The sequence below is a fragment of the Gadus morhua genome, chromosome 18 (assembly GCF_902167405.1).
Source record: "Gadus morhua chromosome 18, gadMor3.0, whole genome shotgun sequence".
Taxonomy (NCBI): Eukaryota; Metazoa; Chordata; class Actinopteri; order Gadiformes; family Gadidae; genus Gadus; species Gadus morhua.
Genome location: NC_044065.1, coordinates 12,962,343 through 12,984,842, shown reverse-complemented (window position 1 = coordinate 12,984,842; position 22,500 = coordinate 12,962,343). Strand labels below are relative to the sequence as shown.

General features: G+C 43.4%; 6 protein-coding genes across 12 annotated transcripts in view; 4 read left to right on the top strand and 2 right to left on the bottom strand.

The window, feature by feature from the left end:
- LOC115530614 (hemoglobin subunit beta) overlaps positions 1–133 on the top strand; it is an 821-nt gene extending 688 nt beyond the window's left edge. The window contains exon 3 of the mRNA XM_030339270.1: positions 1–133. This exon is cut by the window's left edge and continues 61 nt beyond it. Coding sequence (XP_030195130.1) covers positions 1–68 — 68 coding nt within the window. The 3' untranslated portion in view covers positions 69–133.
- Positions 134–1,177: 1,044 nt separating this feature from the next.
- Positions 1,178–1,981, top strand: LOC115530615 (hemoglobin subunit beta-2). Its single transcript, XM_030339271.1, has 3 exons — positions 1,178–1,337; positions 1,450–1,672; positions 1,788–1,981. The coding sequence occupies exons 1-3, from the start codon at positions 1,246–1,248 to the stop codon at positions 1,914–1,916; spliced, it is 444 nt and encodes a 147-aa protein (XP_030195131.1). The 5' UTR covers positions 1,178–1,245; the 3' UTR covers positions 1,917–1,981.
- A 1,346-nt stretch (positions 1,982–3,327) lies between these two features.
- hbae5 (hemoglobin, alpha embryonic 5) lies at positions 3,328–4,263 on the top strand. Its single transcript, XM_030339272.1, has 3 exons — positions 3,328–3,607; positions 3,735–3,942; positions 4,036–4,263. The coding sequence occupies exons 1-3, from the start codon at positions 3,513–3,515 to the stop codon at positions 4,162–4,164; spliced, it is 432 nt and encodes a 143-aa protein (XP_030195132.1). The 5' UTR covers positions 3,328–3,512; the 3' UTR covers positions 4,165–4,263.
- Positions 4,264–5,214: 951 nt separating this feature from the next.
- On the bottom strand, positions 5,215–7,776 carry hbae4 (hemoglobin alpha embryonic-4). The gene is made up of 3 exons (XM_030339273.1): positions 7,383–7,776; positions 6,614–6,818; positions 5,215–5,820 (listed from the first exon to the last, which is right to left on the bottom strand). Exons 1-3 carry the CDS (start codon positions 7,472–7,474, stop codon positions 5,692–5,694), a joined length of 426 nt encoding a protein of 141 aa, XP_030195133.1. The 5' UTR covers positions 7,475–7,776; the 3' UTR covers positions 5,215–5,691.
- A 1,567-nt stretch (positions 7,777–9,343) lies between these two features.
- The window catches only part of rhbdf1b (rhomboid 5 homolog 1b (Drosophila)), a 35,652-nt gene continuing 22,495 nt past the window's right edge, over positions 9,344–22,500 (top strand). The window contains exons 1-5 of one of the 7 annotated variants that reach the window (XM_030339509.1): positions 9,344–9,677; positions 10,749–10,807; positions 20,879–21,029; positions 21,718–21,869; positions 22,273–22,419. In XM_030339509.1, the coding sequence (XP_030195369.1) occupies positions 20,907–21,029; positions 21,718–21,869; positions 22,273–22,419 (422 nt within the window). In that variant the 5' untranslated portion in view covers positions 9,344–9,677; positions 10,749–10,807; positions 20,879–20,906. Of the gene's footprint in view, positions 9,678–10,748; positions 10,808–20,457; positions 20,606–20,878; positions 21,030–21,398; positions 21,405–21,717; positions 21,870–22,272; positions 22,420–22,500 lie in introns of those variants that run through there. The other 6 variants (XM_030339511.1, XM_030339508.1, XM_030339510.1 and 3 more) reach the window with 6 other exon arrangements.
- LOC115530778 (hemoglobin subunit beta-2-like) lies at positions 12,941–14,185 on the bottom strand. The gene is made up of 3 exons (XM_030339517.1): positions 13,988–14,185; positions 13,655–13,877; positions 12,941–13,326 (listed from the first exon to the last, which is right to left on the bottom strand). The coding sequence occupies exons 1-3, from the start codon at positions 14,077–14,079 to the stop codon at positions 13,198–13,200; spliced, it is 444 nt and encodes a 147-aa protein (XP_030195377.1). The 5' UTR covers positions 14,080–14,185; the 3' UTR covers positions 12,941–13,197.

The window sequence follows — 22,500 nt, the reverse complement described above, 5'->3', positions numbered from 1 at the left end:
ATACCCAGGTGGCGTGGCAGAAGTTCCTGTCTGTCGTCGTCTCCGCTCTGGGCAGACAGTACCACTAAGCTGATATTCAACAAAATGCAGATTTTCTTGAATAAACAAAAAATGAAAAACAATTGTACTTTCACTTCGTTGTATCCTCATTTGTTACTGCTGTAATGTTGGGGTGGCTGTGTTGCTTGGTTCAACACGCTCAGGGCTGCCATACCTCCCCATGGCCTGTCGGCCTACATGTCAACATCGTCCCAACAACGGTTTTGATGCTTAATGCTTGATTTTTTTTTGCAGACAGCCAATAAAATAAAAAAAATAAAAGAACCAGGCAACCACCATACAACCAACCAAACAAATAAACAAACAAGCAAATTACCTTAGTGTAAGAGCCATACAGGCTGCGTCATCCTGATGGGTTTTTATTACACGGGTTTCGGAGGATGTTTGGTTTGAGTTATTAAGTGAATACAATTCAATAGCATACCGACAATACATTATTTTGGATTTAATCAAGATATTGTTTCTGTATTTCTGTCGAAGATGGGAAAAAATATGAATTGTGGAATCGGCTGTTGAATAAATAACCACATATCCCAGATCATTGAATATATCGTTTAACCTAATTCCAATAAAAATGGAATTTCACAGTTTTAGGCTATGGTTTCTGTTGAGCAAAATACCAAAAAAGGAACGAATCCTAATTCTTCAAAATTACAACATCAATAATGATAACAATAATAATATATCAATACATAATTATAATACATAACGTAGGTATTGTAAGTATCATTATAATCATCACAAATAAAATAAAAATCATAATAATACAAATCTAACATTATATTTACCAGCTACTCTCTCCAGTTGTACTTTAGAAACGTGCTTGTGCAGCCCTTCTTGTGAATTTGTCCCAGCCTATTTGATTTTGTATTATGGGCCTATAGAAGTAAAGGTCAGGTAGTGCAGTACAATCAATGAAAATCCATATGCATGTGTCGTTTGTAGAACTCGGAAATGTAGACATTTCTCAAACTAACTTGCTAAATGTATGGGCCTGCAAAACAGCGAAACTTCAAGAAACATCTGGTTCGATGGGTTTATCTGAAGCCTATCATCTCCAGCCTATTGCAGCTCGTTCCGTGAATAGGGGCCGGCGGTGGGAACCCTTTAAAAGCCGAGGGTGGAGAGCGAAGGGTATGATTTAGTTTGATCTTCTACTGAAGCACAAACAACACATCAGCAACCATGGTTGAGTGGACAGATAGTGAGCGCGCCATCATTACTAGCATCTTCTCCAACTTGGACTACGAAGAGATCGGCCGCAAGTCTCTGTGCAGGTCTGCACCCGAATATTGCCCCATATGTCGTTAAGCATTGTGAAACTAAAACTCGTATTTATTTTTTTGACACCACTAATGAATTAACGCATCGTTCCCCGTCCTCTTGCAGGTGTCTGATCGTGTACCCCTGGACCCAGAGGTACTTCGGCGGCTTCGGCAACCTGTACAACGCAGAGACCATCCTGTGCAACCCCCTGATCGCCGCCCATGGCACCAAGATCCTGCACGGTCTGGACCGGGCCCTGAAGAACATGGACGACATCAAGAACACCTACGCCGAGCTGTCTCTGCTCCACTCTGACAAGCTGCACGTGGATCCAGACAACTTCAGGGTACGATCATGCACGAACCATCGCCAGTTATTCTCACCTCACGGTGCTCTGTCGGAGTTTTTCTTAACGAACCTGAACCTCACTTAACGTCTTCCTCCCTCCCTCACATGTGCAGCTGCTGGCCGACTGCCTGACCGTCGTCATCGCCGCCAAGATGGGCCCCGCCTTCACCGTGGATACCCAGGTGGCGTGGCAGAAGTTCCTGTCTGTCGTCGTCTCCGCTCTGGGCAGACAGTACCACTAAGCTGATATTCAACAAAATGCAGATTTTCTTGAATAAACAAAAAATGAAAAACAATTGTACTTTCACTTCGTTGTATCCTCATCCTCCAACTGCTGTAATGTTGGGGTGGCTGCGTTCCTTGGTTCAACACGCTCAGGGCTGCCATACCTCCCCATGTCGGCCTACACGTCAACATCGTCCAAACAACGGTTTTGATGCTTAATGCTTGATTTTTTTTTGCAGACAGCCAATAAAATAAAAAAATAAAAGAACCAGGCAACCACCATACAACCAACCAAACAAATAAACAAACAAGCAAATTACCTTAGTGTAAGAGCCATATAGCCTACAGGCTGCGTCATCCAAATATGAATTGTGGAATGGGCTGTTGAATAAATAACCACATATCCCAGATCATTGAATATATCGTTTAACCTAATTCCAATAAAAATGTACAATTTAGCCCGTTAATTTCAGTGCTTTTTATTTATCATAAAAAAGTTATTAATAAAAATACAATTAGTATTATAATTATGAACAACAAAATGATTATGATTAGCCTATTATGATGATTATTAATAATTTAACTATTTATTACAATGCTAAAAATCATAATCATAATAATAATAACAACATTATCAGAGTATAATTCCTAATCATAATCATAATAGGATTTTAATCATGATATAGCCTAGGTCTTGTAATCGTGACCTTGAAAGGCGCCTCTAAATTAAATGTATTATCGTAACAACAATTGTAGATACTGCTACTTGAATGAATGAATGACGATTGTAACGATGGTGATGATGATGCCGATGATGATGATGATGATGATGATGATGATGATGATGATGATGATGATGATGATAATTGTTCGTTATAACAGGTTGTCTTTACCTTACGTTGTCTTTTAACCGCTATTGCATTTATTTGTTTGTAAAAGTAACAAATAAACCTTGATCACCAAAAAATGACTTGCCCTGTCTTCTCTTCCCTGAATCTGTTATTTGTCTCCTTTTATGGATTTGACTAGCATAATAACAATACAAATCTAACATCAAGCCATAGAGCTCTGTCCAGCAGTGCTTTAGAAACTTGCTTGTGCAGCACTTGAGCCCTTTTACCAGCTAACCTTAATATCAATGGCAGCCTATTGATTGGTCTGACCCAATGTAAATAATACAATTAATAATAATAATAATAATAATAATAATAATAATAATAATAAAATATCAATATTATTAGGCTATTATAACGTCAAAAGGGTAGAACATAGAAAAAAAAAAGAGGATTCTATATTTAACCAAAAGCGATACCATCAGGTGTCCACTCCCCTTAACGAGAACTAAGAACCCACCCCTGTCGACGAGTTGTGTTCTCAACTCGTCGCTCAAACACAGATAAGGACACTATGAGACAACGCCCGACCGCTGTCAGGACCCTCCGAGGGGGCCTATCCATCGGTTATCTGGCTCCGCAGCCAATAGGAAGCGGGCGGGGGCGGAGCCTGGAGACATCGTTTGTACCCCCAGGCCACTATAAATACATCTGCTCTTGTTTGGTTGAGCATCAGCAACTTGTTCTTTCAGTCTAGAAAGCAACTATCTGAACGTCAACATGAGTCTCTCATCTAAGCAAAAGGCCACAGTCAAGGATTTCTTCAGCAAGATGTCCACCCGGTCCGATGATATCGGAGCTGAGGCTCTGTCCAGGTATGGCGTTTACTTTCTTGTCCGATGAGCAACTTAAAGGCTTATATCCGACATTCCTTTTGTAGGTGGCTTCGTGTGCCACCATATAGACCAGCACAATACTAACTGGTTGTTTCGCTCTCTCCAGGTTGGTGGCTGTGTACCCCCAGACCAAGTCCTATTTCTCTCACTGGAAGGACGCGAGCCCCGGCTCTGCCCCCGTCAGGAAGCATGGCATCACCATCATGGGTGGAGTGTACGATGCCGTCGGCAAGATCGACGACCTGAAGGGAGGACTCCTCAGCCTTAGCGAGCTGCACGCGTTCATGCTGAGAGTTGACCCCGTCAACTTCAAGGTAGGCTACCATCTACGCTATTTATCAGTGTGTGGTAAACCATTTGTGTTCCACATTGTTCTTATGGTTCCTCTTGTTCTCCGTCCACCCCAGCTCCTGGCTCACTGCATGCTGGTGTGCATGTCCATGATCTTCCCCGAGGAGTTCACCCCTCAGGTCCATGTGGCCGTCGACAAATTCCTGGCCCAGCTGGCCCTGGCTCTTGCCGAGAAGTACCGTTAAGGAGCTGTCAGTGACTCGCATCAATCATGAAGACTCCCGCCATCATTGATGCATGTGGTCCGTTTCAATGGTCAATAAAAACAAACGAACAAAAAAATACTGGTTTCCGTTGTGGTCTTTTTGATTTCTAAATGGGTTTTTACCAATGAACAATATATAAGGCTTTATACATTTACCCTACTGATGACTTATACTTATATGAGATATACTTAATTATTTGTATTTGCGCTCAGCATAGCAGTAACGTGGATTTTGAATATTGCATTCATATAGTCATGATAGAATAATACAATAGAGGAGGCTGACCTGTCCATGGTGCTGAAACAAGTCTTGTTGGATGCGGACTTAAATGTGGCCAATATAGATAGATATCGATGATGTACCCGTCTCCAGTATTAAACATTTACATTTCATCTCCCAAATGAAAATCTATCTAAAATAAGAAATTGATATCTTTATAAGTAACTATGTTAGAATTTATTTAGAAATACCTAGGACTGTAGGCCTAGTCGTTATTTTTTTAAACAGTGTAGGCCTAAAGTTACTTCTATATTTTACTGCAATACAAACCTTTTTTGGGTATGCTTCTTTTTTTTGGAGAATTGACTTCATTGCAAACATGCTACTACAAATGTTATTACGTGCCTTTATCTAGTCACAAAACATATTCGCAAGAGTGACTAAGCAATGACTCAGGGTTTGTGTTATCTAATGTGTGCAGTTGGTTTATACCTCAGAATCCACAGAAAAACATTTCTTGTTGATTAATGCAACCTACGATCTGCTAAAATTCTTATTCATGTCTCAAACACACACGCACACACACACACACACACACACACACACACACACACACACACACACACACACACACACACACACACACACACACACACACACACACACACACACACATACACACACACAAACACACACACACACACACACACACACACACACACACACACACACACACACACACACACACACACACACACACACACACATACCCACACTCAATTCAAATCAATGTAATATCGACAAAACAGATCATGTTGTTAATAAAGTTTATTGCAAAAGTGGCACCCAATAAAATACTGATCATACATCTGGATGCATTACATAATTACACTATTAATTATAGGTTACACAAACATACGTGTACTAATTTTTCTTATCAAAGTCACAATGTGCAAGATTGATTCTTCCCAGTTAGTAGGCGGGAGACTTTCAGCCTTTAAAAAACTCCTTAACAGTGCTCTGCCCAACAGTGTACTGACACAAACTGGCACTGCTTGGCTGGAGTCGGAATATCGATAATGTGATTCTTGTAAACAAAGAGAGAGGTATTTCATTTATAGAATAAATCATTTATAGTTATAGTATTGATAACCTTATTGAAATCCCTTCCGATCAGCATTGAATACGGATATGTCCATATGCGTTTAAAGCTTTGAGCTATAGCCGACATGTTAAACATTACGACTTCATTGGATGAGCAACATCGGGTCGGAGGTGGCGATGTTCTTATCTGAATTTCTCCCCAAGTACGGCAGAGAACGCAGAGAGATACTTGTCCATGGCGGCATGCGAACTGGGCGTGAAGCGGTCACCCATGAAACAGGCAAGGGTGACTATCATACAGTGCGAAAACAGCTGGAGGGAAGAAAGGACATATTGGAAACATTGTTACCAGATTCAATTTATGTGTGCCTTCGGTTAATGTACCTTCGATTTTTCCTAACATATGCCTACTTAAGGGATCAAACACTGGAGTGAGGTTTTCTTAAACTTTCGGGGTCTTTGTCACACACTTTGTGTTTTTCCATTTCAGTTTGATTTGTTTCTGAAGCACAGACCGTCAAACATAATAGCATACTCTTTTTTTTAACTACTGTAGACCTAGAACATCTGTAGACATATTGCATGTCGACCTGTAGGCCTAGTTTACCTATATGCATAGTACACTTGTAGTCCTAGTTTAGCTGTAGATCTTGTGTAGCTCGACACACCTGTTGACCCGGTATACCGTAGTAGTAAACATGTAGACCTGTAGGCCTATACCTATCTGTCTAGTACACTTGTAGTCCTAGTTTATCTGTAAATCTCATATACCTAGACAAACCTTAGTGTATATACCTGTAGTATGCATGTAGACCTGTAGGCATATGCCTAGTACACCTATGGTCCTAGTTAACCCATAGATCTTGTGTACATAGACACGCCGGTTAGCCTCATATACCTGTAACATGTAGACCTGTAGGCCAGGTACACCTATATGTCTAGAACACCTGTAGTCCTCATATTGGAGATCCCCTATGCATAGAAGGTAGGTAGAAGCCTAGTATACCTGCAGGCAAACATTCCCAACGTTTCTTTTTGCAATACTTTATTTCAAGAATGCGCACACATTAATGAAAACCACCCTAGACTTTGTTTCTGTTGGCACCTTGAAGTTGTTGGGCTGGATGCGGAGCTGGTAGGCGTGGTAGGTTTGAAGAGGAGCGAGGTTAGTCATCAGGTTAGCAATGTCCTTGGAGCCCTCTGCCAACGCCAGGAAGATCTTCTGGCCATGGGACAGCAGGTGGGCCGAGCGGGGGGTGATGTCCAGGTGGGAGAAGTACGTCTTGGTGCCAGGGTATGATGTGAACATCCTGCGCAGGGCATGGGGAGAACAAGCACAACATGCATATGATTGAGCTTGGTGATTGATTTGAGGATTGGTTCATGAAAACCCTTGTTTGTTTCATTCTGTCTTTTTCATCTGCCCACAGATCCTTGGGGCAGTGAATAAGTGTATGAATGGGTGAATATGGATCATTGCGGCGTTGTGTTGTCATGGAGGTTAGAAAATGGCAGTTCTTTTAGTTTATATGTTTATTCCTGACCTGTATACCTTGTTAATTTCTAACATGATAGGCCTTAGATAAATGTCATATGTTGAGAATACCGTGAGAATGCTAAATAACACATATACAACTTTTTGGTGTGAATAGGTTACTGTTAATCTCTATTGATAAAGCCCTGCTCTATCAACACTGCCATGGTGAGGCGTTGGATACCCACTGGAAAACTAAACGTATGCATTCGTGTTCCACCAAAACTGCACATGTAAATCAAAACATTTATTTGTATCCACTTTGATCAACAGAATTGGAAAATGGTGAAAAAAGACTAAAATTTACCTTATTCAACGACTGGCGGTAATAGCGTCTTACCTCAGAAGAGCCTCTGCTCCTATGCGGTCAGCCAAAGGGGTCAGTCTGGTCCATATTTCTATGATAAGCTCTTTCTCCTGTTTTGAGAGCATCGCAACCTACTCACCACTGGATCAAATGTGGCCCCAATTGAATATCCAGGGTGTGTTTGCTTTCAGTTTCCAACTTAGACGTTAACTTTTCTCCCACTGATCTTTCAGAGCAGGAGGAGCTGCAACCATAATTTAAAAATGTAAACAACTACCAATATTATTCTTATGATTGTTAGTCCTCTCCAGAAATGTACAGTTTAGCAATTAGTCTAAAACATCCAGACGATTTTAGAATACCAAAGTCTCGACCGCTGAAAGAGTTCGTTTCCGTCGTTGGTGTGTCTTCTGTTATCAGTGGTCGTCATGTGGTTGGGGGGGGGGGGGGGGGGGAGGGGGGGAGCAGGAGTGGACTGCTGGCTCAATGACCACGCATGACATACAAATGGACGTCTCATGTTTGACGTTGTCATCCAGGGGACACACAGTAATGTTCCAGTGTCAGTGGATTCACTACACCGAGCCGAGTGAGAGTTTCATGAGATGCTGAGCTCAAGAAGCCCTCAATGAGATGGATGGTGGAGTACATAAAGCTGCAGGTCTTTGAATTGTCAAGTGTCTGGTTATAACACAGCCTCCAGATCTATGGTGAGAGAGAGAGATGCGAGTGAGTGTGTGTGTGTGTTTGTGTGTGTGAGTGAGAGAGAGACAGAGAGAAATAATGAAATAGAAGACGGAAAAGGAGAAAGAGAGGGGAGAAGTAGAAAGAGACAGAGCGCATGAGATGGGAAAGAGATACTGAGAAAGAGAGAGCGGGAGAGAGAGAGGGATGGCGTAAAATAAATAAATGGGAAAGAGCAAGAGAAATAAGAAAAATCGTTACAAAAACGATAGGGATCCAACCTGTTGGCTTGGACCCCTAATAAAGGGAGGATACTGTGAAGTGAATGAAACAAGTCTGGAGCGGATAACGGATAAGAGCATCTTATCAGCTGGCCCAGAGGGGCCTGGCTGTTGACGCGGTGAGGCGTGCACCGTGCTAAGGCTTCACGCCTGCTCATCAGGTCGTCATGACCTCATGTTATCGCTGTATAAATAATGGCCAATTAGATGTCCCTTTTTGTTTAGTGCTATCTGTCCTATGCTGTGGTTGTGTTTGTACCGCATAGTTAAAGGAAAAAGGTTTAATGAAAAAGAAAATGGAAATAAGGTCAATTATACATAAGGCTGCCCCAGGTTTGGCGTTACCTCAATACCAATGCTGCTTGGTTTATGGCTGGTGTTCAATCATCCCTTTATTTATAACCTATTTGTAGACCTACTTTATAATATATCAACTGCACACACACACACACACACAGACGCACACAAACACACACACACACACACGAACATACACACACACACTAACAAAATACATAGAAAGAGGTTGATATATTACACACACACACACACGCATATTTAAAAACACACCCGCACACACACACACTCACACAAACACAAAATACATAGAAAGAGGTTGAGCTATAACACACACACGCACACAGCATTTACAAACACACACACACACACACACACACACACACACACACACACACACACACACACACACACACACACACACACACACACACACACACACACACAAACTCACAGACACAGTAAAAGCATTGATAAACTATAACGCCTACCAGAAAAGAATAAAAAACTGATATTTTTTATTTATTTATTCAAATTGTGTAGTTTCTGCAAACACGTAGCCTAAATGTAGCCCAGCAGTAGCCCACGGTGTGTAATACATTGAATACGATTTTTTTAATGATTAATACAAATTGGGAAACCCGTATTTCCAGCGACAGCACCTGCCTGCCATGGCGCGCGCGCGCCGTTTGGCGGTGACGTTGGACAACTGAAAACTTGCATGGCGGGCCGGGCTTGCGCTGTACGCTACAGCTGTTGTCATCCCCTCGCGGGGGCGGACTCCGGCGCACGCGATGCTGCTCTGCTTCACACACAGATTACAGCCTGGACCCGTTGAAGAAGTCCCGTTCTTATCGATGCAAACGCGGTCGTTTTGCGAGTATTTCTTCTCCAAAGGTGGCAAGCAAGGACAGTGAGGCTGGCAAGGTGTAGCCCCCACGCCAAGGTTCCCCCTCATTTCCCGCGTTTGAAGATGTTAGGACTGATAAGTTATGAGCGGGCTGGCGGGATACGTTGACATTTTGATTTACCGTTTGTCCATTGGCTACTAGGATTCAACAAAAAGGTAAGGGGAATAACGAATGATGTACTCATGCTGTCTCGACTGCTGTGCAGTTTCCATAGGTCTCGGTGAACACGTTGGCGGCATCGCCATAGAGACAGCGAGCATCTGTTTGACTCTGCCTCTTAAATAGTATTATATCGCGTGCAAAACTAACCCTCGCCATCTCGGCTCACGTCGTCTGTAGGGATACACGCGGGTGCAGGGGTCTCTCAAGGCGAGGTTTACGTTAAAACTCATTAGCGATCATCATGACATGTTGGTTTGTCACACAGCGCATAGCTGCTCTAGGTTGCTAACTTGCGAGCTTGTGTGCGCGCGCGCACGTGTGTGTGTGTGTGTGTGTGTGTGTGTGTGTGTGTGTGTGTGTGTGTGTGTGTGTGTGTGTGTGTGTGTGTGTGTGTGTGTGTGTGTATTGCTAATACACAAACCGAAATTGTATTAGTTGTCCAATATACTATTTGGTGCACAGGCTACTGTCTCCTTTAGATGTAGTTGGCATTGATAGTTAATATTTGAAGATGTCCAATTAGACTTATTAAGACCAGCTGTGTAATGTATCACTTATACTACTTACTGCATCTTCAGATGATCAGTGGAATCGTTATTTTCTATCTTTAATCGACATTTTGCCATTGCCTTTGAGGTTATATTAAACAGACACTCAATGACAAACGACTGCAAACGGTGCACACTTGGAGGAGATATCTGTTTCCTGTTTGTAACTGAACCGAAACCGTGTGTGTTTGATTTGTGTTTGAGTGTGCGTGCGTTTGGGTACGTGTGCATGTGTTTGCGCATGCACGAAACACATAAATCTGTCTGCGAATCAGTCGGCATACTCGCAGGCACATTGTGTGTGTGTGTGTGTGTGTGTGTGTGTGTGTGTGTGTGTGTGTGTGTGTGTGTGTGTGTGTGTGTGTGTGTGTGTGTGTGTGTGTGTGTGTGTGTGTGTGTGTGTGTGTGTGTGTGTCAGCATGGACACCTGTGTGTAGTAGGTCTATTCCGTGCTTGAGCATGCAATTTGTGCAACTACATGCAGTATTTCCTCCTTTGATTTTCCCTTTCTTTCAGTTCCCTCAATATGTAGCTGTTCAAAGCCCAGGCACACCTCATGCGAAGCACGTGAAGCGGTGAGCATGTCTGAGCCTGTCGCGTACTGAACCAGCAGTTTACAGTCACAGCAGACCATGCCTCTGCCATCGCAAAGCCGGGGCGGAGGGTTCGCTCATCCTCGATGGATGCCGCAGCTGGTTTTTGAGAATGCAGGCACGCTTGAGGCTACTATGTACACGTATGATTAGATAGTCGGAGCCTATAGACCAGGATTTTATCCCTGAACAGCACAATAAATCCATTCCCTCTCTGCGTCCCACTCTGGACGTGTCTCTAACATTGAGATGCTATGCATTTGTGACAGCCCTCAGTCTAAATCATCTCTTAGACACCGGCGCAGTCAACTCCATACAGATATTGTCATTGGGTCTTTCACTCACTTGTTGACGGGCTATGGCATTGACAAACGTATTACACTCAGAATAACTCTTGCATCTTTTAAATTTCAGAATAACCCTTTTAAATTTCAGAATAACCCTACCTGTAAACCTATCTGTTTACCACAAGCCTGCAGCATTCTGTTGTGTTGCATGGGAAAGACACAACCGTTTTGTGCCCAGGGGCAGGTTGGTGGAGTCTAGTGTTCAGGATGTTTCACTACATGGGTTCAAACCCAAATAGTGTCTGAAATCCTCCCATAGGTACCCTTGAACAAGATGTACTTAACCCTAACTGCTCTATAATTACTGATTTATCTGTATTCACCATAAGTCACTTTTGGATAAAAGTGTGTGCTAACTAATGGACATAAGATCTAATAAAACTCGGGTTGAAATGAGTTCCTCCCATGTATGGTATGTGAATAATTCCATTGCGCATAATTGAAGGCATCCTTGTACCAGTACGGCTCAGATGTCTGTACAAGATCCCATGAGTTAGTGGTTCAGGTGCTTTACCGCCCATGGGCTGATGATGACTTTGTGTATCTGCCCCCCCCCCCCCCCAGGACACATGACAGGTGAGGAGGTTATCTGATTCAGGCCATTGGGAGGCTTTGCATCGCCCTCCAACCCTACACACATTAGACACCAAAATGATCAAGATTTAATCCGTACCCCGGTGATCTGGAAAGAGATTTTTGTAATCCTCATTGCAAATCTGTTCTCCCTCCGTGGCCTACATCTCTCCATGGAGATGCTGACTACATTACTGCACTGTTATGAAACACTTTCTTTCTTATTCTTTCTATCACTTTCCACCACACAGCTACCACTATTGCACTGTAAACACCTAACTAACTACTATCACTTTTTATTAGCCATTAAACAACTCTTTAGCTTTTATTTTTTATTTTTTTACATTCGCTCTTTTTGTTACCTACTTTCATAACAATTAATACTATTTCATTTCCCTTGTTTATCGTTACACCCTTACAGAGGAGTCGGGTTCGGGTCCGTACGATCACAGAGGTTATGATCCCAAGTACGAGTGTTGTACGTGGAGGTTGTCCCCTCCACATCCGTTACAGGGACTCCTGCTGTAGTAGTGTTGATCGTGTTACACGTGTTGTTGAGGAGAGCTTGGAACCAAATAATTATGTTGCCAGAAATTACTTCTACTGTGTGTTTTTTTTTCTCTGCATTTAAAATATAAAGAACTTGAACTTTCTGCCTGGTCTCAGCTCCTCTCTTTCCCAATGGCTGCTATCTGTGGCCAGCCCTCATAAGTGTCCCTCATACATGGCTGGCAAACACAGGCAACTGCTCTGTTGCGTTCCTATGGGCGACTGAATGACAAAGGGGGCAGTGGAGCCGGGGATGGGTGGGTGGTGAGAAGGTCTATTCATGTCTGCAGCAGACCAACACCACACTGGACTGGGTCTTCACTGTGGCAGCGGCCCTCCGGTCAGCAGAGTGCAGACATAAAGCAGATCCATATGGGATGGGGGGGGTCAGACGCTTTGAGTAGGCTTTTGTCTTTCTGGCCTCCCCTCGCTTGTCCCCTGCTCTTGCTCTCCCTCTCTTTCAATATCAGTCTTTCTCTGTATCTTGTGCATCAATATCCATGTCTTTTATTCTTTCTTTCTCTATATTGATGCCTCTTTGTAGTGGTGTCTTCATCAATGTATAGGATAATCAACGTATTATCCGCAGTTGAAGCTCGTGAAGCAATCCCATGAACACAAATAAGACAAGGTTTGATAAGCAGAGTCGTGAAGTGCTCAACATGATTTTACTGTGGGATAAATATAACAATGTTGCACAGCAATACTATCAGATTCGGATGACATGAATTCACAGGTAATGATGCAGAGCACCTCAACAGAGTGGAGCATATTAAAGGGCTGCGTGCTGTCAATCAGGGCCCTTGAGAGTCAGTGCCCGCCCACCACTCCTGGATGATGGTAGATCGGTGATGATGAATGGGATGGCTGGAGATCACCCACTCTGCGGCTTGGAATGTCAGCCTAGTGGTACTGTCTGCCCAGAGCGGAGACGACGACAGACAGGAACTTCTGCCACGCCACCTGGGTCTCCACGGTGAATTTGGTGCCCATCTTGGCGGCGATGACGACGGTCAGGCAGTCGGCCAGCAGCTGCACGTGTGAGGGAGGGAGAAAGACGTTTAGGGAGGTCTAGGTTCATTAGGAAAACTCCGCCGTGAGGGGAGAATAACTGGCGGTGGTTTGTGCATGCCCAGGCAGCACTAGCTCAGGAGGAAGAGCGGGTTGGCTGGTAACCGTAAGTTTGCTAAGAGTGTCGAGGTGTCCCTGAGCAAGGCGCCTAACCCTAACTGCTCCAGCCTTGCATGGCTGACACTGCCGTCGGTGTGTGACTATGTGCATGAATGGTTGAATGTCAGGCAATGTTGTAAAGCGCTTTTGGTAAAAGCATGATATAAATGCAGTCCATTTATGCTAGTACCCTGAAGTTGTCGGGATCCACGTGCAGCTTGTCAGAGTGGAGCAGAGACAGCTCGGCGTAGGTGTTCTTGATGTCGTCCATGTTCTTCAGGGCCCGGTCCAGACCGTGCAGGATCTTGGTGCCGTGGGCTGCGATCAGGGGGTTGGCCATGATGGTCTCTGCATTGTACAGGTTGCCGAAGGCGCCGAAGTACCTCTGGGTCCAGGGGTACACGATCAGACACCTGCAAGAGGACGATGGATTCATTCATTATTTGTACAGGTGTCAAAACAATGATGAGTTTGAGTTTCACAATGCATTGTTAAAGACATGGGTTAGAGTTTGGGTTCATACCTGCACAGAGACTTGCGACCGATCTCTTCGTAGTCCAAGGTGGAGAAGATGTCATTAATGATGGTGCGCTCTTCATCAGTCCACTCAACCATGGTTGCTGTTGTGTTGTTGTTGCTTCAGTAGAAAATCAAACTGAATCGTACCGTTTGCTGTCACCCCTCGGCTTTTAAAGGGTTCCCCCCCCCCGCCCCCAACCACGAAACGAGCTGCGATAGGCTGGAGATGACATGCTTCAGATATACCAAACGATCCAGAAGTTTCTGGACGTTTCGCTGTTCTTCAGCAAAACGTCCAGAAACTTCTGTAACGAAAAATTTACTCAACTGCAAAGTTTAACAAACGACACATGCATATGAATTTTGATTGAGGGTAACTACTGCTGCTACGCCCATTCCCTGGCCTGTATTTCTATAGGCCCATTGTACATTATTCAATAAGCAGCACTTAATTCACAAGAAGTGCTGCGCAAGCAAGTTTCTGAAGCACAGCTTGAGGAGCTGGTTACCTTAATGTTAGATTTGTATTATTATATATTTTTATTTCATATGATGATTATAATGATAATTATAATACTAATTTTATGTATTATATTATAATAGCATTATTACATTTTAATATTAATATTATTATTGCTTATTATTTATGATATTATTTTGTAGAATTATGCCTTGTTATTTTCAATGTATTTTGATAAATATTATACAAAATGAGAAGAAAATGAATGGATTGTATTCACACACTATTTAAAAAAGAGAATGAATTGGATCAAATGTGTATGTCAAACATGTCGCATCATTTGTTAAGGAGGATGTCGGATAATAACATATTTAACACATATATTAAAATGCATTATACACACTGACAGAATACCATTTCGGTAGGGTTGTTAATAGTGGCTGGATAATCTGTTAGGGCAGGGAAGGTGCAGGCCTGAGGTGTGGCTGGGATCCACCCTCCCTTATCAGAGGGTTATGCTGGCTCAATATGTCTCATGTGTCATGCTTCATTTCAAATAATGTAACACACGCCCGCACAAACAAACAAATACAAACACACACACAAACACCCTGTGTTTATATGCGTGCTTGTGTTACAACACACAGAGACACAGTGTTGTCTCTTGCACTGTGTCTCATTCGCTTGCTATATTTCTCTCTCATATGATCTGACTCTCATTTCAATTGCCTCTTTCCCCCCCCCTCTGTCTACTTCTGTCCCTTTCTCAGCCTTTAGCACCTCTTTCACGCTCTGATAATCCTCGCTCTCTCATGCTCTGTGTCTCTCCCTTTTCTCCCTCTCTAACCCAGGCTCCAGCGTGCCCTCCACGCTCCCTCGTCTCCTTCTCTCTGTCACGGCGGTTTGGATTAGCCTATTGACGTCTAACCGTCCCTGTTGTATAAGCATCCAACTTGGCAGACGGATGTGTAGTATCAGAGCTGTTTATCCTTTGGATTGCCCTCTGTTAGTTCCAGATGTGTGGAAGCCGGCTCTCAGGCATCAGAACAACGTGTGTGACCGATGGAACGATGCATTATGCAACCTGAATTATGTCCACTGAATAGAACGGATGATGGATGCATTTATACAAAGTGCCTTACAACAGTGAATCTCGAATGGTGCATCCCCGAAGGCATTAGTAGTTGGTCACTGAGCATATGCCAAACCGCAATCTTTAGAAAGGAAACCATGGATTTACTACCGTTTCAACGTTAATTCGTGTTTCAATCGCTTACTATGTTCTTGAGTTAACCAGAATTGTTTCAGCTTTTTGTCCGCTACATGTATTTAACTGTACAGGACGGAATTGTCGATAACTATACCTTAGATCCATATTTTGGGGAAGCGGGGGGTTCGTGACTTAATGAATATTGACATACGTTGGTCCCGGAGCTAGAACAGTGGAAAACCACTGCCTTAGAATTAGGGATGCACCGATCCGCTTTTTTCACCTCCGATACCGATACCGATATCTGAGGTTTAGTATCGGCCGATACCGATCCGATACCGATATAGAAAAACAGCGCGAAATGATGGCTACAAACTGTAAGTTTCATTGAGGGGAAAAGACTGGGATCATGAGACTTGAATTTTTGGAGGTGTTTTATAAGGTTTGTGGCATTAAAGCTAGAAGGTTTAATACCACCCCTCGGGACATTTACTTTGCATATGTTGCATGTAGCCGTGGAGCTTGCTGGCTTCGGTAAAGTGAAATAGCTCCAGATAGCAGATCCTTTTGCTCGCTCCATTTTGCAATCACTGTAGGCTCCGCACGGCGTGTTGCTTGTTTATGACGTCACTCACAGCGCACAGCATAGAAACTGAATAGATCAGCCAATAGATAGATAGATACACTTTTATTAATCCCGTGAGAACATTTTCGTGGGAAATTAAATTATCAAAGCTGCAAGGTAGTAGGAATAGGATTCAAGTATGTACATAAACGTAAAAAAAAAATATATTATTTTTTTTTTAAATATGGATCGGCCCATTTGTCACCGATACCCGATCTAGAAATGTCTTCAATATCGGTACCGATACCGATACAAATATCGGATCGTTGCATCCCTACTTAGAATATCTTAAATATATATATAACATAAATGATTAGTGTCCCCAACGAGAATTGAACCCCAGTGCTTGGCAGTGATACCGCCATTATCTTCAAGTTGAGTTAGGCCAGACCACACACAAATTATTTTGTTAGTAGGAATGTAATGGCCACCATTTATTCTCAATGGAAATGTTCAGATTGCTGGCCAACACTTTGGATCTTTGTTTATGGTTTCTTCCACGCACCAGCTGGGTGGTTTCAGGTCAGGCTGAGGAGGAATTTGAAAACTGGTAAGGATTAGAATGGGTTGAAGACCTTTAAGTTCAACCTCAAAACCTGTTCTTTAAAATGACAGACTCTTTTGCCCAAAATGATTTTCTTTAAGTAAATCAAAGTACAAGTTCATACATGCATTTTATTTCTGTTATTTTAGGTTGCCTTTTGAATATCTGGCCGGGGACAACGGTTGTAAACTAGCCTCTTAGGCTAACTCTGGCTCACTTACAGGTTGACTGTTGATTAGTTTGCAATGTCCGTGAAATAAACCAATAAATAAAATAAAATCAACAGCGAGGATAGATACCACTCAAAAAGTGCAAGAATCATTATATAACAATTCATAAAATAAGCAAAGCTTCCGCTTTTGAGTGCTACATTATAGAAACAAGAATTAGAGACTATTACAATTTTGGGATTTTGTATTTTAAATCATGAAGTTCCAAGATGCAGTCTGAGAACATGAGTTTTGAGCATGCCGTGGAAGATGGTTTAAGCTATCTTTGAGTCAGTGGGAAGTTCTGGAGATAACTCTTAATCTTCTATGAGGAACACAGCTTGTGTATCTAAACTGTGTTGTAAACTCCTCTGCATATATTCCAGGTTTGATCGTGGTGTCTAATGAATAATACATAAAATGGTTTATAGTGTTCTTTGTTTATCATGCTCAACAAACTTGTCCAATATCTGAACCAGTGTGGACTACAAGGATCTAAATGGGAAATATATTTTTACTTTTGGCTTACCAAGTCTCTTCTTCTTGTGCATGTGTGTGCGGTGGAAATGAATGGCCTAAGCAGTATAAGCTTACACATGTGAGTGTGTTTGAGTAATGGAAAGCTCACTAATTTTCAGTGGTTGCTAAATGAAAGCCAGACGCCACAAGGGTATTAAAACATTCACCCATGGCCGCACTGATGTTCCGCCCGTCTTTGAAAGAGAGATGTCGTCTAGGCTTTGAAATGCTAATTATCTCAGTTTGGCTGCGGAGGCTCTGTGACTGACGCTGTTTTACTGGTTTGGTTTGGTTTGCTCTCACTTCAAAATATATATATAATTTGTGTCCCTTGGTCATTGCATTTGTCGCAAATGTTCCCAGCGTGATTCAAATTTGAACATAATGCATGTGTCGAGAATAAGTTCTAATACACATGACAAGGGAAAAGTGTATATCTTCATTTAGACTGGTACATTATCTTTATAAAATTAAAATCATATACTCTGCATCAAACGATGCAAAATAATCCAAAACCAATGTTGTGTGCCCCGGTAAATATCAAGGTTAATTGAATACAATTTCATATCTGAAACATTTATTATTTAATGTCTATCCATAAGCCAGGGCTGACATAATTTAAAATGCCAGTTTTTATGTTTTCATTGCAGGTTGTTAAATCATTTAATCATGTTTGTTAACTCACACATACACTCACAGATGTGAACAGAGAGAGAGAGAGAGAGAGAGAGAGAGAGAGAGAGAGAGAGAGAGAGAGAGAGAGAGAGAGAGAGAGAGAGAGAGAGAGAGAGAGAGAGAGAGAGAGAGAGAGAGAGAGAGAGAGAGAGAGAGAGAGAGAGAGAGAGAGAGAGAGAGAGAGAGACTGTACAGGAAGGAAATTACCTACAGTGATATTATTAGAACAGCTGCTGGCATAACAGATGTTAGGCCAGTGTCAAGCGAATCAAACATTTTGGTAATTTCTGGCAACTGCCGCACAGCTTTTTAAACTGTGTAATTTAGTGATGACAGAAAAAAAAAATAACATGACAAATGATTGACATGCTGAGCTGATGAACATCGCAGTCACAGCGAACACAGAGTTTTGATTCGGGATTAGCTGTGGATAAGCTTTTGTATTTTCTGGTGACAGCGGCGTAGCTTTCAAACAGCACTAAGCTAGCACGGACTGGATATGTGTACACGAGTGAGCACTGTCACGTGCCTCGCCAGGCAACCAATGCAATAACACAGAGGAGGGCGCTCGCTGAGGTACTTCAGGCAAGAAAGAGGATGCGATGTTATAAGCCACACACACACACACACACACACACACACACACACACACACACACACAGACACACAGACACACACAGACACACACAGACACACACACACACGCACATGTACACACACACACATACGCGCAAGCACACACACACACACACACACACACACACACACACACACACACACAGACACCCCCATACACACACACACACACACACACACACACACACACACACACACACACACACACACACACACACACAGCAAAGACCACCTCATCACATTTGTACAGACCCTAATTTAACCAATGTGGGACACTGGTTATTATCCAGAGCAATCCGAGTGATTCACTGTGGCTGTGTTCACTGTGTTCACATTAAGGCAAACACTGGGGAGCATTGCAGCAGTCAAACTAGCCTTTGATTGGTCTAGACAGAGACGATGTCACACAGTTTTAGGGACCCAAACCTCAGATAATTGGACAGGATAAGATGTGTAATACATGAGCCTTGGTATGCACACTGGCCTTGTTTAAACGCACGGCCTGTGTGGGCTGATTAAAACGCGGCCCTTATGAAGGCTACGTGGAAACCATGCCAGCGGGGGTTTATTAAAAGTGGAACAGGATGCAGTGGTGTTAAGACAAGTTATGCTTTACTGCCAAGGAAATTACAATGGCCTGTCGTTTGGTCTGTTACGACACGTTGGGAAATGTCCCCCCTTTCTTACTGAGTAGATGCAGCGATGGATAAAACAGGACACGAGAGAGGATTTATGTTTGACCCAAGCGCTTCTGTTTAGGCTTTGTTCCGTATATTTGGTTTTGTAAATTGCTTTTTGTGCGTTGCGTGGGAGGAGAACAGTAGTTCAATGCAGTGTAGTGTAGCTCAACAGGATGTTTGTCCAGCAGCCTAACGGTACTGGGTTCCAGCCCCATGAAGTCATGCAGGCCAACTAGATCTAGTTGTTGGCTTATTGCTTCAGCAATGACCTCACTTCCTTGCGCTAGTCAGTCAGTACCCTTACTGCCTGGTCACCAGGTGAGGGGGGGGGGATGTGGTTGACCCATGAAGGCTTCCTCATAAGTGGGGGCCGGGGGGGAGTGGTGGTGAATGATTAGCATCTGTGGCCTGTGGGGAAGGATCTTGATTGGAGGTTCTTCATGACTTCCATCTGACCCAGATGGAAGTCATGATCTGTCAACAAATATGTTGACAGATGTCAACATATTTATGAGTGATACCCCTAAAGTGTCAAACCCCATCGTGAATTTAAGATTTACCAGATGCGTGTACGATTTTACAGTCGGGTTCGTGTTATATTTGTGTGCTGGTCAAATTGGCAAGTGACTAAGGCAATGAAGGTATTAGGTATAATTTACAATTGGCTACCTCCGATACATGAATCCCTAACTGACAGGACGTACGAAGATTAGGTGTCAATTATATATTTTCTTTTTTCTTTACTATCTGAAAGTATATGTCAGTGAGAGAGACAATCTGGCAGTGAGACAGCTCTGCTCCTCCTATTTCCATCTCTTGTTCAGAGTTTACTTTGGTTGTTCTTTCTTTTTTTCCTTTCCTGACAACCAGCCTAGTATAGGGCTGTTGACAGACAGTTAACAGATGGACATCATTTCTCACTGAGAAATGTAGTGCCACCTTGTGGTAAACAACAGATACTTCTTGCCAAGGCAATGCTCATTTAGTCAATTGCTGAACACATGGCTCCAGTGATGCAATGAGGGAAGTGTGCATAAGACGGTAACCACCAGAGAGAGTCAGAGGTAACGAATTTGAGCTAACCTTGAGCAGCTGTAAGCCATTCTAAAACGTTAATTTTGCTAACCAGGAGGTCATATATTTTCTCAATTGGATTCACTGGTTAGGATCATTACATTGAATATATTATTTATGGACTAACAATATTGTTAGTGTTAGTCATTGTTATTGTTTTGGGCCTCTAGTCAGCTACACTAGTTTTACAACTAAAGGGACCCAAGTTAACCCGAGTAATGGGATGTAATTGTTGTTTTTTTCCTATGTGTTGTGTTGTGCAGCTGGCAGGTGTAGGGGGCAGTAGTGAGCATGGCTGAGCTGGGCAAGGGCGTGGAGGGCAGCCCCAGCCTGCAGAGGAAGAAACCCCCCTGGCTCCAACTGGACATCCCCACAATCCAGCTGACCCCTGATGATACTCCCACTGTACCCCAGGTATAGTACTAGAACGACTACTGCTACTGCTACTACTATACTGTACCCCAGGTATAGTACTAGTACGACTACTGCTACTGCTACTACTATACTCTACCCCAGGTATTGTACTAGTATGACTACTGCTACCTTACTACTATACTGTACCCCAGGTATAGTACTGGTACGACTACTGCTACCTTACTACTATACTATACAGTATAGTATAGTAGTAAGGTAGCAGTAGTCGTACTAGTACTATACCTGGGGTACAGTATAGTCTATACTGTACCCCAGGTATAGTGCTAGTACGACTACTGCTACCTTACTACTATACTATACTGTATCCCAGGTATACTACTAGTACTACGCTACTACTCTACTACTGTACCCCAGGTTAAGTGCGACTACGACTACTACGACTACTTATAATACTATACTATAATACTACTATTAGTGCTAGTACTGCCATACTACTGTAGCTACTACCAAACTAAACTAGGGTACCTAGTTACCAAGGGTAACGATATGTTTCCCTATGTAAAGTCTCCTACTACTAATGCTACTGCTGCTCTACTATACTGTACTACTGTGACAATGACAATGTGTGTGTGTGTGTGTGTGTGTGTGTGTGTGTGTGTGTGTGTGTGTGTGTGTGTGTGTGTGTGTGTGTGTGTGTGTGTGTGTGTGTGTGTGTTTGTTTGTGTAGCAGCCTGCAGGGCGGACTCCCCTGGCAGTGCCGCGTAGCGTCAGCATGCCAGTGGAGAACCAGACGGGGCTCTCTGCCTGGGAGCCGGCCCCCAACCACTACCTCAGCCCCCCCCAGGAGAGACGGCCCTCCATCACCCAGACCATCAAGAGGTCAGAACACACACACACACACACACAGCCACACACGCACACACACATACACACACACACCCATCCACACGCACACACACACACGCACACACACGCACACACGCGCACACGCGCACACACGCGCGCACACACGCGCGCGCACACACAGACACACACACATCCACCCACACACACACTACTACCCTGCGTACTCTGCATGCCTAAACCTTCTGGAACATCTTTTTATTAATATTTCACCAAAATCTATCTTTCCAGCTGTTAACAGGCTCTTCCCTTCTTCTGAAACTTTTCTTGTCTCTTTCTTCTCTTCCTCCCTGATCCCCCTCTTCCTCCGTCTGCCACCGCTGTGGCCTTTCTTTGCCTGGTGGCGGGGCTGCATGCTGGTTCCCCCACGCGTATGTAGTGGGAAGAGGGTCCGCTTCGAGCGGGGCAACACGGTCCCGCCCAAGGGCCAGCGAGGCCCTCGGAGGGTCCCCACCATCCGCCGCCGCTCCTGCATCCCCAAAATACTGTCTCGGAGACGCTCGTCCATCCCCAAACAGATAATCAGGTACCGCAGTCCAGAGGGGCGAGGGGGCGGGGCTAAAGGAGGATGCTGGGAAAGGGGCGGGGCTAAAAAGGGACATTTGTG

What these genes read in the sequence shown, in the direction of transcription:
- LOC115530778 (XM_030339517.1), bottom strand. Translation starts at nt 14,079, where the DNA reads ATGGTTGAGTGGACTGATGAAGAGCGCACCATCATTAATGACATCTTC. An exon ending in GGTCGCAAGTCTCTGTGCAG is followed by an intron (nt 13,878 to 13,987) that starts GTATGAACCCAA and finishes GTCCTCTTGCAG; the next exon opens with GTGTCTGATCGTGTACCCCT. An exon ending in TGGATCCCGACAACTTCAGG is followed by an intron (nt 13,327 to 13,654) that starts GTACTAGCATAA and finishes TCACACGTGCAG; the next exon opens with CTGCTGGCCGACTGCCTGAC.
- hbae5 (XM_030339272.1), top strand. Translation starts at nt 3,513, where the DNA reads ATGAGTCTCTCATCTAAGCAAAAGGCCACAGTCAAGGATTTCTTCAGC. An exon ending in GGAGCTGAGGCTCTGTCCAG is followed by an intron (nt 3,608 to 3,734) that starts GTATGGCGTTTA and finishes CGCTCTCTCCAG; the next exon opens with GTTGGTGGCTGTGTACCCCC. An exon ending in TTGACCCCGTCAACTTCAAG is followed by an intron (nt 3,943 to 4,035) that starts GTAGGCTACCAT and finishes CGTCCACCCCAG; the next exon opens with CTCCTGGCTCACTGCATGCT.
- LOC115530615 (XM_030339271.1), top strand. Translation starts at nt 1,246, where the DNA reads ATGGTTGAGTGGACAGATAGTGAGCGCGCCATCATTACTAGCATCTTC. An exon ending in GGCCGCAAGTCTCTGTGCAG is followed by an intron (nt 1,338 to 1,449) that starts GTCTGCACCCGA and finishes GTCCTCTTGCAG; the next exon opens with GTGTCTGATCGTGTACCCCT. An exon ending in TGGATCCAGACAACTTCAGG is followed by an intron (nt 1,673 to 1,787) that starts GTACGATCATGC and finishes TCACATGTGCAG; the next exon opens with CTGCTGGCCGACTGCCTGAC.
- hbae4 (XM_030339273.1), bottom strand. Translation starts at nt 7,474, where the DNA reads ATGCTCTCAAAACAGGAGAAAGAGCTTATCATAGAAATATGGACCAGA. An exon ending in GGAGCAGAGGCTCTTCTGAG is followed by an intron (nt 6,819 to 7,382) that starts GTAAGACGCTAT and finishes TGCCCTGCGCAG; the next exon opens with GATGTTCACATCATACCCTG. An exon ending in TCCAGCCCAACAACTTCAAG is followed by an intron (nt 5,821 to 6,613) that starts GTGCCAACAGAA and finishes TCTTCCCTCCAG; the next exon opens with CTGTTTTCGCACTGTATGAT.